The 14,660-nt window shown below is 48.3% G+C and overlaps 1 protein-coding gene across 5 annotated transcripts in view; it reads left to right on the top strand.

Annotated features, from left to right (window-relative positions):
* Adarb1 (adenosine deaminase RNA specific B1) overlaps nt 1–10,909 on the top strand; it is an 88,257-nt gene extending 77,348 nt beyond the window's left edge. For 3 of the 5 annotated variants that reach the window (XM_033768072.1, XM_010636428.2, XM_010636426.3), the window contains 2 exons: nt 4,171–4,349; nt 7,434–10,909. In XM_033768072.1, the coding sequence (XP_033623963.1) occupies nt 4,171–4,349; nt 7,434–7,613 (359 nt within the window). In that variant the 3' untranslated portion in view covers nt 7,614–10,909. The remainder of the gene's footprint in view (nt 1–4,170; nt 4,350–7,433) is intronic. The other 2 variants (XM_010636427.2, XM_010636430.3) reach the window with 2 other exon arrangements.
* The last annotated feature ends 3,751 nt before the right edge of the window (nt 10,910–14,660 follow it).

Here is a 14,660-nt window from a genome sequence, read left to right as displayed (position 1 = left end):
AAATATTAATATGGTAACATTGATTTTTTTAAAATGTGAAACCAGTCTACATTCCTGGGATATCCCTTAAATGGTCGGTGTGCACTGTTCTCTTTATGTGGTGTTGAATTCGAATTGCTGAAATTTTCAGTGGAAGTTTTGCATTTATGATACACTGTGTAGGGATGAAGGTACGTGGTTTTCATCCATGTCTCTGTTGGTATAAAAGGAGTTAGGATATGTTTCTTCATTTTTGGTTTTCAGAAAAAGTTGATTCCATTTTTTAAATGTTTGGCATAATCAAGTCATTTGGCCTGAGTTTTCTTTATGAGAAAATACCTAAAGACAAATGAAATTTCTATGATTAATAAGGGATTTTTATGTTATTCTTTCTTGAAATCTTGGTAATTTATGTGTTTCAGGAAATTTGGCTATTTTATCTGATTTGTCCGATATATTGGCATAACAGTATCCCTTTGTTTTCAATATCTGTGTTATCCCTAGTGGTACTTTTTTTTTTTCCCTGTACCTGGGATCGAACTCAGGACCTTGCACTTGTGAGGTGGGGACGGTGCCGCTGAGCTACCCTGGCCCTGCTGACATCTTATTCCTCACATTAGCAATTTGTTCTCTTTCCCCTCTCCTCTCTCATCCTCTTCCTGCCAGCCTAGCTACAGTTTTATGAATTCCAAGAAACAACTTTTGGTTTCATTGATTTTTTTTTCCTTTTATTTTCTGTTTTGTATTTCAGTGATTTCTACTTTGATTTAATTTTTTAACTTGATATTTCATCTATTCTTTGTCTAGTTTTTTTTTTTTTTTTGAGATTTTCCTTGATGACTTTGGCAGGATTGCAAATCCTGCTATTCTGTGTCTTCACTGTCACCTCATTTTGAAATGCCTAGGCCCCTGGGTTATTTAGAAGTCTGTTTGTTAGCTCCATAGTACTCGGGGAAAAGGGTTAAAGAGATCTTTCTGTTGTTGATATCTAGGTGAGTGGTCTGTAAATATCAACTAGGCCAAGTCAGCGGTTTGTGTGATACCTTTTGTGTCCTTAATGGCTTTCCACTGGGTCTATCAATTCATGAGATAGGAATATTAGAAATCTCTAGCTATAATTATATGTTACCTGTTTCTTCCAGTTTTTGAAAGTTCTTAATTTATGTATTTTGCAGTTCTGCATAAACATTTAGGATTGCTAGTTTATATTAATGAATTGATATGCTTTATCTTCAGAAAATGACCTTTCACTCTTGTAATATTCTTTGTTCTGAGATCGGCTTTATCTGGAGGACTTTTCAACTGTAATTTGGTTAGTGATAATGCAGTATGTCTTTCTAACGTCCTTTTATTTTAAACTAATTTATATTAGAAGTATGTTTCTTGTAGGCATAATTTGGTTCTCTCTTCCCTCATACATCAGTTTTTTGTTTTTCGGTTTTTTTTTTTTTTTTTGGTACCAGGGGTCGAACTTGGGACCTTGTACTTGCGAAGCTGGCTGTGGAAGCACTGAGCTAAATCCCCAGCCCTATCAATTATAAACTCTGCCTTTTCTCCGAGGTGCTTAGACCATTTGCATTTATTGTGATAATTAATATTGTTATATTTCAATCTGTTAATCAATTAATTAATTAATTAATTGGTTCCGGGGATCGAACTCAGGTCTTTGTGCTTGCGAGTCTGGTGGCGGAACCACTGAGTTAAATCCCAAGCCCTCAGTCTGTTATTTTGCTACGTATTTTGTTTCTTCATATGTTGTTTCCTTTTAATTTTTCTTACTTTTACATTGAGTGTTTTATGATCCCATTTTATTTTTTTAATTGAGTTTATTGGTACATTTTAGGTATACAGTACAGTTACATTCATTATTGGGATCTTGTACCTTTACATGACAGGTCTTGGTTCTCATTTTTTCCCCTTGTTATGATCCCATTTTAATAAAGCCTTCTTGACCTTTTAGTGGTAACTCTATGTGGTTAGCTGTAAACTCTTGTATAGAGTTTATAGCATCCATCCTGACTTTACTGTACTGTCCCTTCCCATGATTTTGTTTTGTTTTGTTTTGGTTTGGTTTGGGGGGGACAGGAGGTAGCGAGGATCGAACCCTGGACCTTGTGCTTGTGAGGCAGGCAGCGGAACCACTGAGCTAAATCCCTGGCCCATTCCCATGATTTTATAGTCTTCACTTCTAGTGTTAGAATCTTACAATTCATGCTTTCACTTCTGTGCCCCTGCCTCTGCGGTATTGTTCCCATCCATTTCATGTTTATGTATGTTAAAAATCCCACATTATTATTTCTGCTTCACCAGTCAGTTAGCATTTGAGGAGATAACATGATGAGAGAAGAAACCCTGGCCTGCCTGTCCCTGTAGAACTGTGGAGCTCTCATCCTGTTGGTGGGTCTGGATCTCCCGTACCTGCCCTCTTTACCTTGTCCTGAAGGATGCCTTCTGTTTCCCATCGACTGAATCTGGTGAAGAAGAGTTATCTCAGCTTTCATATGTCTGAAACGTCTTTGTTTCTTTCACTTTTGAAGTATATTTTGCTGGCAGGTGTATTTTTGCTGGGACTGCAGAGGCAGTTTTCGGTTTCATTTCTCAGAAGATGCTGTTCTGTCTTCTGGTTGCATTGTTTCCTGAGAAGCCCACTGTCCTCCTGTCTGTGTCCTCTGCGTGTGTCTTCTCTTCATGCTGGTGTGGTGCTGTTTGTCGTGATGGGCTTTGGTATGGTTTTCTTTGTGTTTCTTGAGTTCAAGCTTTGTTGAAATTCTTAGATCTGACTTTGTTGGTTTCATCAAATTTGGGACATTTTTTAATCTTTTCTGCTGGTACATTCTTCTATGCCTATCCCCTTTTGCTCAGGAACTCCAGTTACATTCTCTTTGTGCTTCATTTGGCCGTCTTCTGTCACTGTGTGTTTAAGTTCACTAGCTTTTCTGCTGCAGCTTCTAGTCTGTGGCTAATTCCACTGAGTGCTTTTCCCTTAGACCTGAGCTTTCATCTCCAGGCCTCAGTGCAGGTCTTTGTGTCTCTGGGTGTGAGTACTGGGTGCCTTTCCTTCCAAACTCACTGACCCTCTGCCTGTCCGGGAGCAGCCATGTCCGCCAGTCAGTCCTCTCAGGGACTCAGGGATGCCCTGGTGGATGCCAGTGTCCCTTTCTGCCTTTCCCTCTGCCACCCTCTCCTGTGAACTTTGGCCACCTTGGTCTCCTTGGACTCAGCAAAAATGCCTGCCACCTTCCTGTGAGGATCCTGCCTGGTGTCAGCTCTTGCTCAGGGGGAAGAGAATGGGTGTTGCGAGCAAGCGAGGAGCACGGTGACAGCGGATGCAGCGCCAGAGCAAAGCATCGTTGTGCTGAGCTGACCTGAAAGCTTTGTGGGATGCTCATGGCCAGCTACCCCATGGCTCAGGGCATCTCATGTTCCAGGCATGTTCTGGAGGCTGCTCCCCTAAACCAGTTTGATTTGGGAACCTGTTACATCCATGTGGTGTGAATTATAAAGCCCAGTACACAAAGGGAGAGATGTTCATTTAGTTCCCTATCCAAGTGTCTCATAAGCCTCCACCCTGCAACGTGGGCCCGTGGCTGGTTATGAAAAGATAGTCCGAGTGCAGTGAGAAGATGTGTGTGTTCTCTTGACAGGAATTGGGGCTCCGTTTGCTCCTCGGGTTTGGGGCGTGTGGAGCTGTAAGGCCTGGCCTTTGTAGCACAGGGTCCTCGCGGGGCATGAGCACCAGAGCAGAGGATTACACTGAGGGGCAGCCCTGCCACTCCTGTACACTGTGCAGGGAACTGAGCCCATCCCAAAGCAGCTGGCCCACCTGGCACTGGGCTGACCCACACTGGCCCACCTGTCCAGAGCCGGAACTGGCCCCATGCGGCTTCCCCTGCCTCTTCCATCACCTGCTGGCCACAGGGTTCCTTGCTCCGTGGGCTGAAAGTAAGCTGAGGCCCCCGAGCCAGAAGTCATATGGTCTCAGGTGCTGCCAGCCTCCTGCCCGCTTCTCACAGACAGGCAGGTGCCTGCCAGTCAGTTAGGATTCACAGCTCTGCCCCTTTCCCTGGAGGGTATGCGACAAGCAGCACTGCTGGCATGTGATCCGTGACCATGTTTGACCCTGTGTGCCGAGCGCCCGCTTCCTCGTGTGGACACAGCGTCATGGCACCTTCCTCATCTGCTCCATTCCAGGAATCAGCAACGCAGAGGCACGGCAGCCAGGGAAGGCGCCCAATTTCAGTGTCAACTGGACAGTGGGTGACTCCACCATCGAGATCATCAATGCAACGACGGGGAAGGATGAGCTGGGCCGCGCATCGCGCCTGTGTAAGCACGCATTGTACTGTCGCTGGATGCGTGTGCACGGCAAGGTACTGAGGTGCCCTCCCCGGCGCTGTGCCGGCTCACCTCCCCACAGAGTGTCCGTCTTCATCCCTCCTGTTCCTCCTGTGGTCTCCATCACCGTGTCATCACGCTCAGCCTCCTTAAAAGATCATGTCACAACCTCTTTGTTCTTAAGATCGTTTTTAGCTTAAACGTGGGGCCCTGGCTTTGCAAGCGTAAAGCTGTCTTCATGACAGCTTCTTCCTTCCTTGCCACGAAACCGAGACTGCTGCCCAGGTCTGCCGTGGGAGTGCGACCATCACCTTTCCATCACTATGACACAGTACATAAGGAAAGTCAACGGCAAGGAGGAAAGGTTCCTTTCGGCTCATGGCTTCAAAGCGTTTGGTCCATGGTCATTTTGCGCCATTGTCACCATCACAGCGGGGAGGATGTGGTGAAGCGGAGGGAGGGAAGGGGGACAGCATCCCAGTATCCCCTTCAAGGACAGCCCCCAGTGACCTCACCCTCTTCCACAAGGCTCCACGTGCTGAAGGCTCCACCAGCTGCTGGTAACAGTTGGATACTAACCTTTTAACAGGACCTTTGGGGGACGTTTAAGATCCAGCCTGTAACATACTCCCTTGGCCCCCAAAGGCTCATGTCCATCTCACGGAGCACAGTGCATTCATTTGATGTCCAAGAGCCCCAAAGTCTTAACTGTTTAGCGTTAGTCTCCTCTGAGATTCAAGGCAAACTGAGCTGTGAGGCCCTGTGAAAATCAAAACAAAGTCACATACGTTTAGAGTACTGTAGTAGGAAAGGCCCGGGGGAAACACCTCTACCCCGAACAGGAGGAATTGGTGCATGGAAAGGAAGAATCAGACTGTAGCGAGACTGAAGCTCGGCAGGGCAAACATGAGCTGCTGTAGCTCCAGGCCCAGGATCCGGCAAGTGATGGCGATATTACGGCCTTGCCGGCTGCAGCCCACGTGACCTTTCTCTTGGTCGGTTCTTGCTTGCTGCCTGCAGCTTCTCTTGACAGACGTCCTGTGTGCCTGGCATCTCCACTTTCCTGGGGTCTCCATTGCAGCTGAGGTTCACCCTCACAGCTGCACTCATTGCCCAGGGCTGCCGCGGGGCCTCTGTCCAACACTGCCACACACTGCCTAACCTCCAAGGCCTTGGTGCTCAGGTCAGAAGCCTCCATGACTTGGAACTCCTGTTCTGCATGCCTGTAGAACTTGTACCAAGGGGCCAGCATCACAGACTGCCACCGGCTTGAACAGTAGCCAGGCCCACTTGGATCATGGCTGCAGTGGGCCCTGAGTGCCTGGTTGGCTGAACTCAGGGAAATGAAATCCTGGCGAAGCAATTCCCTAGGTTACCAGGTGTGAGCAGGTACCCTGGGGCTCTCTTCTCGAACGTAAGTCTTTGAGCCTGTGATGTGTAGGGTTTTGTGAATTCCGAAGGTAACCTGAGGGCACCATTCCCGTTGTCCAAGAGCAGCAGCAAAGTACTTGGCTTTTTAAAATTTATTTATTTTGGGCTGGAGTTGAACCTAGGCCCTTGCACGGGCTAAGCAAGTGTTCTACCACAAAACTACATCCCTCGTCTTTAAATTTTATTTTGAGGTAACATCTTCTTAAGTTGCTCAGGATGACTTAAAACTTGTGCTGTTCTTGCCTCAGCCTTGCGAGTGGCTGGTCTTATGGGGTGCAGCTCCGTGCCTAGCGCTTGCCTTTTTTTAATAATATTAATCTCTAGCAGTTGTGCCCTCCTTGGCTGCACCTTTAAACACATTCCTTTTCTGCCCAGACTGCAAGTTTTTAAAATATTTCTGCTCTGCTCTTTCCTCCCAATTCTCACTGCAAATCTGGATAAAGGCAGCCGCCAGTACCCAGGCCACAACGTTAGCATTGTGTTGCCTTGAACTCTCCTCTGTCTGGTAGGCTAGTCTCTGTCACCCGTGAACTCGGCCTCCCACAGAGTCTCAGGGCATAGGCGCAGTCTAGACAAGTCCCCTGTCCCCCTTCCCATCAAGACATCGGCACACCCTTTGCTGTCTGCATTTCTGTCGGCCTTTGAGTCTTCTGAGCCTGGACCAGAATCACCCTTTAAACTTAACTTCAAGTTTTCTCTCACCTGCTTCTCCACACTTTCTCAGATCTTCTTACAGAACAGTCCTTGAACCACGGTGTCAGGCACAGTCACAGCACCAACCCCACTTCTCAGCCCCAATTTCTGAGTTCCTCAGCTTTCTGTCACTGTGAGAAAACACCTGGGAGGAGGGAGGTTTATTTTAGCTCCGTCTCGGAGGTTTCTGACCATGGCTGCTTCACCCCATTGCTCTGAGTCTGTGGTGAGGCAGATGCCATGACAGGAAGTGTGTGACGGGCAGAGCTGCTACCTTGTGGCAGCTGAGAAGTGAGTGCGGGAGTGGAAGGGGCCAGGGCTTCCCCGTCTGGACCTGTGCCCAGTGACCATGCTGCTCCCCACTCGGCTCCGACTCCCAAAGGCCCCCATCTCCCATTAGTGCCAGCCGCTGGGGACAGAGCCTTCCACATGTCCCTCAGGGACATGGGAGAATCAAGCCATAGCAAGGGGGGAGCTGCTCCGCCACTCGGATGAAGACGATGTAAAGAAAGGACCACCCACCCCTCGGCTTTGTCAACATAGTCTCCTGGGCTCTGTTAAACCCTCCATCAGGGCTTTAACACTTTGGTTTCCACCTCAGGGCCCCCTTTCCCCAAATAAAATCTCATAGATTAGGCTGGGTATCATTAGCTTTCGGTCATTCTCCAGACATGTTGTTAGCCGGTACTTACTGAGGCCCACAGGGAGCACTGGGGTGGGGCTTGAGCAGAGCCGTGCTGTCCCCTCAGAGGGTGGGCGTGTGTGCCCCGCGGTGGCCTCAGACCCATGCAGTGCAGACAGGATTTGAGCACCTCTGATCTCCCCGGAGCCCGTCCCCAAGCCCAGGTCTGTAGCCCTGTCCGCCATGAGTTTCTGGGGTGCCCCTCCCCCCAGCCAGGGCAGTGCCAGTCACCGTTTCGGACGTCACCCTGGGCGTGTCTCGTCTGTCGCTGTCCCCACAGCGGCACTCCTCCACTTACTTTGTCCTTTTGCAGGTACCCCTGCACTTGCTGCGCACCAAGATCACAAAGCCCACCACGTACCATGAGTCCAAGCTGGCGGCGAGGGAGTACCAGGCCGCCAAGACCCGCCTGTTCACCGCCTTCATCAAGGCGGGGCTGGGCGCCTGGGTGGAGAAGCCCACGGAGCAGGACCAGTTCTTGCTCACGCCCTGACCCTGGCGGGCACCTGCTGTGTCCCCGAGCCTCGTGTCTGGGTGGGCGGCTGCGCACCCAAGGGTGGTGGGGGGCCCAGGGGACCCAGCATCAACTCCATGCACCTCACCCAGAGCAGGGCGGGCACGGGGGCATGTGGGGTGCAGGGCATCTCACTCTGAACCGGGGCAGTGCGTGGGGTGGGGAGGTGGGGCCCAGCGCCGCTACTCGCTGTCTCCAGCCCCGAGTCTCCCTGCCCCAAGTTACCAGTGACTGCTTCCAACCTCAGTTTACGTTAGACATTGAGTTCTACTGAGTAGGGCTTCCTTAGGGTTAGGAAAATAGAAACTACTTTGTGTGAAATTCTTGAATAAATAATTTATTCAGAGTTAGGAATGTGGTTTATAAAATAAGTAATTATGTCAGGTTGCTTTATGCCACATTATTTTAATTGCAGAAGATTTCTATGTGGAGGGTGAGAAGGTGGAGGTGGAGCGCAGAGCCCATAGGACCGGCACGTGTGTCCCTCGCAGGCCTGGCCCCGTGCACAGTAGGGTCACCTGTGCGTCCCCTGGCGACGCCAGCATGCTACATGTGAGCCCCAGTAGTGACCGTGTCTTCTGCCGCAGCCCCGCTGGGAGCCTCTGTGCTCTGGTGGGATCGGGTTCTGGAAACTCGTAGCTCATTTCCAGTAACCCTGGACAAGACTCGGCCAGAGGCCCCATCCTGACCACCCCTTTGGCTTGGCTCTGGACTTGTGCAGCCCTCCCAGGGACCTGTACACGGGAAGCCCAGTAGCCCAAGGGTGCCCTGGATGGGACTAGAACTGCCCGGCAGTCACACCCTCCGAGCAGGCCACAGAAAGCGTGTTTTTAAGTTTTTCTTTTCAGCTTTATCAAAGACATGTTTGAAAGCTAAAAAGCACGCAGACTGGAGCTGGCCAGACGGTGTGACGCTGGCGAGGTGCAGACTGGGCGTTGATGTCGTGAGGCAGGGCTCAGAGCTGCTGGCGTCACGAGGGGGACCAGGGACACTGCTCAGCACCTCCAGTGCGCAGGATGGCCTGGTGGTCAGAGCCTGGTGTGCCCACCTGGACCTGTGCTCGGAGACTCGCACCAGGTGCCTTGTAGCTTTTCCACTCAGGGTTAGAGGAGCCAGGAGAGCTGTGTGTGCTGCCTGCCATAGCTCAGTACTGTCTGCACTTGGGGGTCGCAAGAGGGCAGATTGAGGGCCGGGAACAGAGGCCCGGGAACCGTCAGGGCCCTGAGCTGCACACATAGCTGGGTTTCTCACTCTCCCTGTGCCTGCAGGGTGAGTGGCGCCACCTCGCTGGACCCGTGTGCCTCGGGGTGGGAGCGCTGTCTGCACACGTCCAGGTCCAGGGCAAGTGAGTCTGCACACCAGCCTTCTCTGCAGCTGGGGTGACCCCGTGTGCCACCGTGCGGTCTCATTTGGGTCAGATACACCAGGCTGCTTTGTACCCATGGAAGAGGCCTGGTGGTGCTGCTGCCCTCCTGAGTATGCTCCAAAAAAACTTACTCCTGGCTCTATAAATTGTATTTTTTTGTAGTGGGGATTGGGAGATGGACTTAGTTTTTAAGAAATATGTGGATTTGGGGTATTTAGTCCAGTGCAGATATGTTCCATATACATAGAAACAAAACTACCCTGTGTGTCTGCCTGTCCTTCTGTCGAGTTGTAGCTTAAAGGTGGACAGCAGACCCCATCCCAGATGTTAAGGTCTTACGGGTTTGGGGCCTGGAGAGAGGGGCGGGCGGCCCAGGGACCACAAGGCAGGGGACAGGAGCACAGAGACAGCCCAGCCGCGGTCAGAAAAGCAGGGCCTCGTCAGCAGTCAGGATTCGCTGTGCGTCACCCGTCACGGGTCACCTTGTCACTGCTCAGCCACATCCCATGTCCTGGATCTGCACTTGAGAGACTTAGAAAACCCGACGCAGCCAGGGACTTGACATTTTGAACAAAAACAAAACAAAACCCTTAAGTGTTGAGGACATCTTGCCGAGCGAGGGTGGTCAGTTCTGTTTGGTCAGCGAACCCCAAGGTGTCACTTCCGTGGAGACCCTGTCCTCGGGGTGGCTCGGGACAGCTTTGCTCGGTGGGGAGTCGGTGTCGGGAGGAGCAGGGACACATTTTCTGTGTAAACCTGGGGCTCTCCCAGTTGGAGTTGGGCCCAGGGACCCCATCAGCCTGGTGGCTGTTGACCACCTCCACACACGTGACCACCTGCACCTCACCTGCCAGAAACTGCAGGTTTGATTCTGAGTCTTCATTGTGCATCATCCTTTCCTGTTTGAGAATGTGCTCTGTAATTAAAAGGAGTTGTTTTTAAATGTGCAAGCCAGAGTCTCACAAGGCTCTGACTTCTCTGGAATTACACAGTCACCACTTTCTCCTACACCCAAGTTCTTCCTGCAGTGAGACAGGTGGCCGCGTCCTCCTCAGGTGACAGCCCAGGAGGGGTGCCCACCCCCAGGACAGCTATACATCGCCCTGGCCTCTGAGCAGATGAAGGCGGCACAGGTGACTCTTCTCACATCTGGGATGACTTTCATCAGAAATGCCAGCTCTACACACTCAGTTTCGACCCAACAAGAGAAATAAAATTAGCTGATTCTCTCCTCTCTAAATTCTGTAAAATTAGGGAACCTCTTTTATGTCACCCCAAGTTATATTTGTGGAAAGGGCAGAGGACTTGTGTCCAGTGTGTGCTGTTCCGTGTTCTTGTCCCCAGAATCAGTCCCCGAGTGCAAGGAGGTGGGTGGGCTGCTCGGCTGTCCACCCTGGAGTCCTGAGTTCCCTGGAGGCTTGGAGTGGAAACAGGGAAACCCCTGACCCACGGGGTCTGCTGTGGCCATGACTCGGTTGTAAGGGCATGAGTGCGTTTTCAGTGTGTGTGGAGGCCGCGTCGTGTGGGCAGCCCCTGCCCTTCCTTGTTTACCAGTGAGGGGATGGTTTGGAAGGAACTGGGGTCCTCTTAAAGGGAGCACAGTGGTTAAAAGCACAGTCCATGGAGTGTTAATGAGGAAGCCCCTAAGCTGTTTGCTTTTCCAGGCTTTGGGTTATATGCTTTTCATTTTATTTTAGAATTTGGACACTTTATATGAATGTAATTCAGCCAAGAAACTCGTTGCTAAAATAATCGTCAGTGTTCTCCATATGTACATTTGTGTATATATCACACATTACAGCCTGCATGAGCTTCCTGTCACGCCGAGGCCAGCTGGAGCTGAGCATGAGACGCTGTCGCACATAGACAAAGGACTTGAGATGTTCTCAATAAAAATAAGACGTTTCACTACCGAGGTGTTGCCGAGGTTTTCTTTTCTTCTCACCACATTTCTGTCTTTGTCCCCAGTGAGTCGTGTGGGATCATAACCTGCTGGGCATAGTTTGAGAGGTGCGGATGAATGCCCCCGAGACTGAAGGTCTCGCTCCGTAGTGTCTAATGCACTTAGCCAGCGCAGGGCAGTCCCGACCCACTTGGGTTCCTGTCTGCTCCATCTCCCCGAAAAGGACCTTGACCCCACTCCCATGTATACGGTGGAGTGGAGGAAAACAGTGTGACGACCCCTTCTCACGTCCCCATAAAAGGGACAAGGACCACAGTCGTACATTACTGCCTGGTGTGGAGGTCACATCCGAGGAGGGTCTGGGCAGAATGGTGACCCTCAACAAGACCATTAGAAGGAACAGGGTGCAAAGAAACAAATGACAAGTTATAAAGTAGAACTGCATTTGCAACTATACTGTTTCGGAAAGACATTTATAACAAACAGTGGGACATTGGTTACAAGCAGTTTTTATACCTTGGTCCTACAGAAGTGTGGGTGTATTATGTTTGTGGGCATGTGGGAGAATCCGGTTATGGCCTGTGGATGATGGGATTTGGAGTGATTTTAACTTTAGTTTCCTTTTTTAAAAAATGTAGCCATCTGAATATTCTATAAGTAAATGAAAAACAAACACAGAAAATTGTTTTAGAAAAGTCAAAAGAACCAAAGTACAAAGCAGCACTGTTACACACAGATAGCTTGTTTCTCTATTTTGGAACTAAGATGAAAAAACGGACTCAGTTGAGAATCTGACTCACTCAGCTCGGTTGGATGCACTCATCCTTTCATCTGTCCCAAGCGAAAAACAGGACCAAGTCAACACCTGGTGGATAACTGACTCATCAGCGTGGCTGCCTCTCAGTACCTCCCTGACTTCTTCCTCAGGGTTGGCTGGCTGATTCACCCAATCTCCCTCACTTCTTTACTCATTTCCCTTATTTCCTGAGTTGAATACTCTTCAATAATACTACAAACAATATGACAGTGCGTCAGCTACTGTACTAATGAATTCTTAACAATATGTACTCCTTTTTTCATTGAACACAAGGGCAACTTTGATGCTGATGTTTACCAAAATCACTGTGGGAGGGGCTGGAATGTAGTCCAGTTGGGTGTTTTGTCTGGATGCCCAGGCCTGGGTTCCATTCCCAGCACTTCAATAGACAGACAGACAAGTAGACAGAGGTATTTGAGTGGCTTTTATTTAGTAGTTAGCACCTGAAAGCAGTAAACATATGTCTTTTATCATTCTCTTCAGTTAGTACATAACCTGAACATTTACCTACATGTTTCATAAAGTTGTTACAAATAAGTCTCATTTTCTTTTACTGCACCTTAAAATGGAACAGTTAATTATATTAGACCTATATGCATAAAGGCCTAACTTTATTGCCGTCAATAGCTTATCTTCTAAGATGTATATTATAATTTGTTTCTTAGTGGTTTTCTTTTTTAATATCCCTGGGAAAGTATACTAACATTTTGTTTCAACTGAAAAAATAGGTCAGACATTTTCTGATGGAAACTGTCTTATTTTGTTCACTGGTCTGTTGAGAAGGATTAGGGTACAGGGAGGACTTTCACTGTAAATAGAATGAACTAAATCTAACTTCAAGGTTTCTGTGAAAATACATTTAAAACAATTGGCTATAAAAGCGGTTTATCAAAAAACATTAAATTTGTTAAAAAAAAAAAAAAACCACTGATATAAACATTTCAATGTACTCAACCCCCTCAGACTACTAAGGTTTAACAAGGTGACAAAAGAATCATGGGTAAATAACAGTCCCTTGATAAAGGGAGTATGGCCTCTCTGGTAAACACACCAGAAATTGAGAATGACAGTATAACATATCCTGTTGCAAGTCATGTGGTCTGTAATCCTTTGCTTTCAAAGCACATGAAATGAAAACCTAGTTGAGTTAACAGCTGACAAAGCATTAAGACATTTTAAAATTTCAGATCACCTTAGGGAGATACTATGTAGGTGTTCAAGACACTAGAGAGGGGCATTGCAAAATTATGTCTACTTTTCTTCAGGTTCATGCAAAGTTTTCAAGCACTTCTATAGAATGAGACTTGAATATAGCAGAAATTGAACCTGTTCATTGGAGCAAGATCATCTTGACTCCTGGGCACAGGAACACTCTGGTTGGAAACTCTACTCTTCTCCTTAAGAGGTGCAGTTTCAGTAAAATTTTGCTTTCCCATGTGAGACTTATCAATTTGTCATATTCATGCTTTTGAATAACTATAACATTGTGGGGTTTGGAAAAACAATTCAGTAGATACTAACAAATCCTTTTTGTCACAAACTTAAAATTTTAATACTCATAAAACTTTTTGTTATTGTTGTAGAGAGGCTAGGGTGAGCACAAAAGACTTTCCCAGATAAAAGCACATTACTTGGGTCAAACTTCACGCTAGAAGAGGAAGAAGAAAGAAAGAAAGAAGAATCAAGCTCAGGAAAGACCACTTCCGGCAAAGGGCCTACCACATGTCTGCCAGAAGCGGAAGTGAGGGGAGCGGAAGTGGGGTGGCGGCCATGTTCACCTAGAGCTCTTCTTCAGCAGTAGTAAGACCCTGCCCCGGGCTTCGCTGCCTCTTCAGCTCTTCTCTGCCTCTTCAGTCCCAAGGTAACCAGGCAACAGAAGGGCAGGGTGGTGGCTCAGGTGACCACAGTGCCACCTGGGGAGAGGTGTGGGCAGGTCGGTCAGGGGAAGGAGCAGAGGGCGGGGTGCGCAGTACAAGGTGCTGCACAAATGAATGTGTAAAGAAACGAAAGGGTGCCGGGGATTTAGCTCAGTGGTTCCGCTGCCTGCCTTGCAAGCGCAAGGACTCGAGTTCAATCCCGGTACCAAAAAAAAAAAAAAAAAAAAAAAAAAGAAACGAAAGGATTTGATTTTAAAATGTCAGTGTCCAGGCCAGAAATCACATCTTCAATTAATAACTACAAAAAAAACTAATAAAAAGATTTAGTTGTGGGCGGGGGATTTAGCTCAGTGATTCCAGTGCCTGCCTCGCAAGTGTAAGGGCCCAAGTTGGATCCCTGGTACAAAAAAAAAAAAAAAAAATTTAGTTGTAAATTAGGAGTGTATGAGGAGATACAAGTTTTCAAAGGTCAGAGATTAGGAGCAAAACAAGAACTTGATGAGAACTCCTGTAAGCGACCTCCCCAAACCAGGCCTGAGGCAGGGCACTCCTAGTGGTTGGAGGAGGTGGGTTTTTTCCTCATGTTTTGTCTGCATAGAGCTGAATCACCTCAAACTACATCCCCTCAGCAGACTTTAGCCAGTCCTGAAGCTCCCCAGACCCCAGGGTGTACGCTGAATCAGCAGGCAGTTCACTGAGTGTCCATGAAATCTGCACAGCCCTTTTGGATACTCCTGCCTCCTGGGGGAGCCCCCAGTGTCTTCCTAGGCCGGGGCCTCTGTGCTGTGTGTGTCCTGACTGTCCCTCTTCAACAACCTCCTTTACATGGAGAATGCATTTCCTTTTCACAGAGCAAACCCTGGCCCTTACACTAGAGGATGAGGACACAGGAGGGCTTATAGGGTGTTGGATTTTTAAGCAAAGTCAGACAAGGATAACCTTCAAATTCATATTTTTCTTGTTTTGCCCAAAACTAATCAGCTTAGTGTGGAAGCCTGGGTGTCTGAGTAGGATAGGGAATCCATCTCAAACAGCATTGACCTCTTATAAAAGAAAAATCCAT

Source organism: Fukomys damarensis, unplaced genomic scaffold, assembly GCF_012274545.1.
Source record: "Fukomys damarensis isolate Sample0158 unplaced genomic scaffold, DMR_v1.0_HiC HiC_scaffold_24, whole genome shotgun sequence".
NCBI classification, from domain to species: Eukaryota; Metazoa; Chordata; class Mammalia; order Rodentia; family Bathyergidae; genus Fukomys; species Fukomys damarensis.
This window is presented reverse-complemented; position numbering and strand designations above follow the sequence as displayed.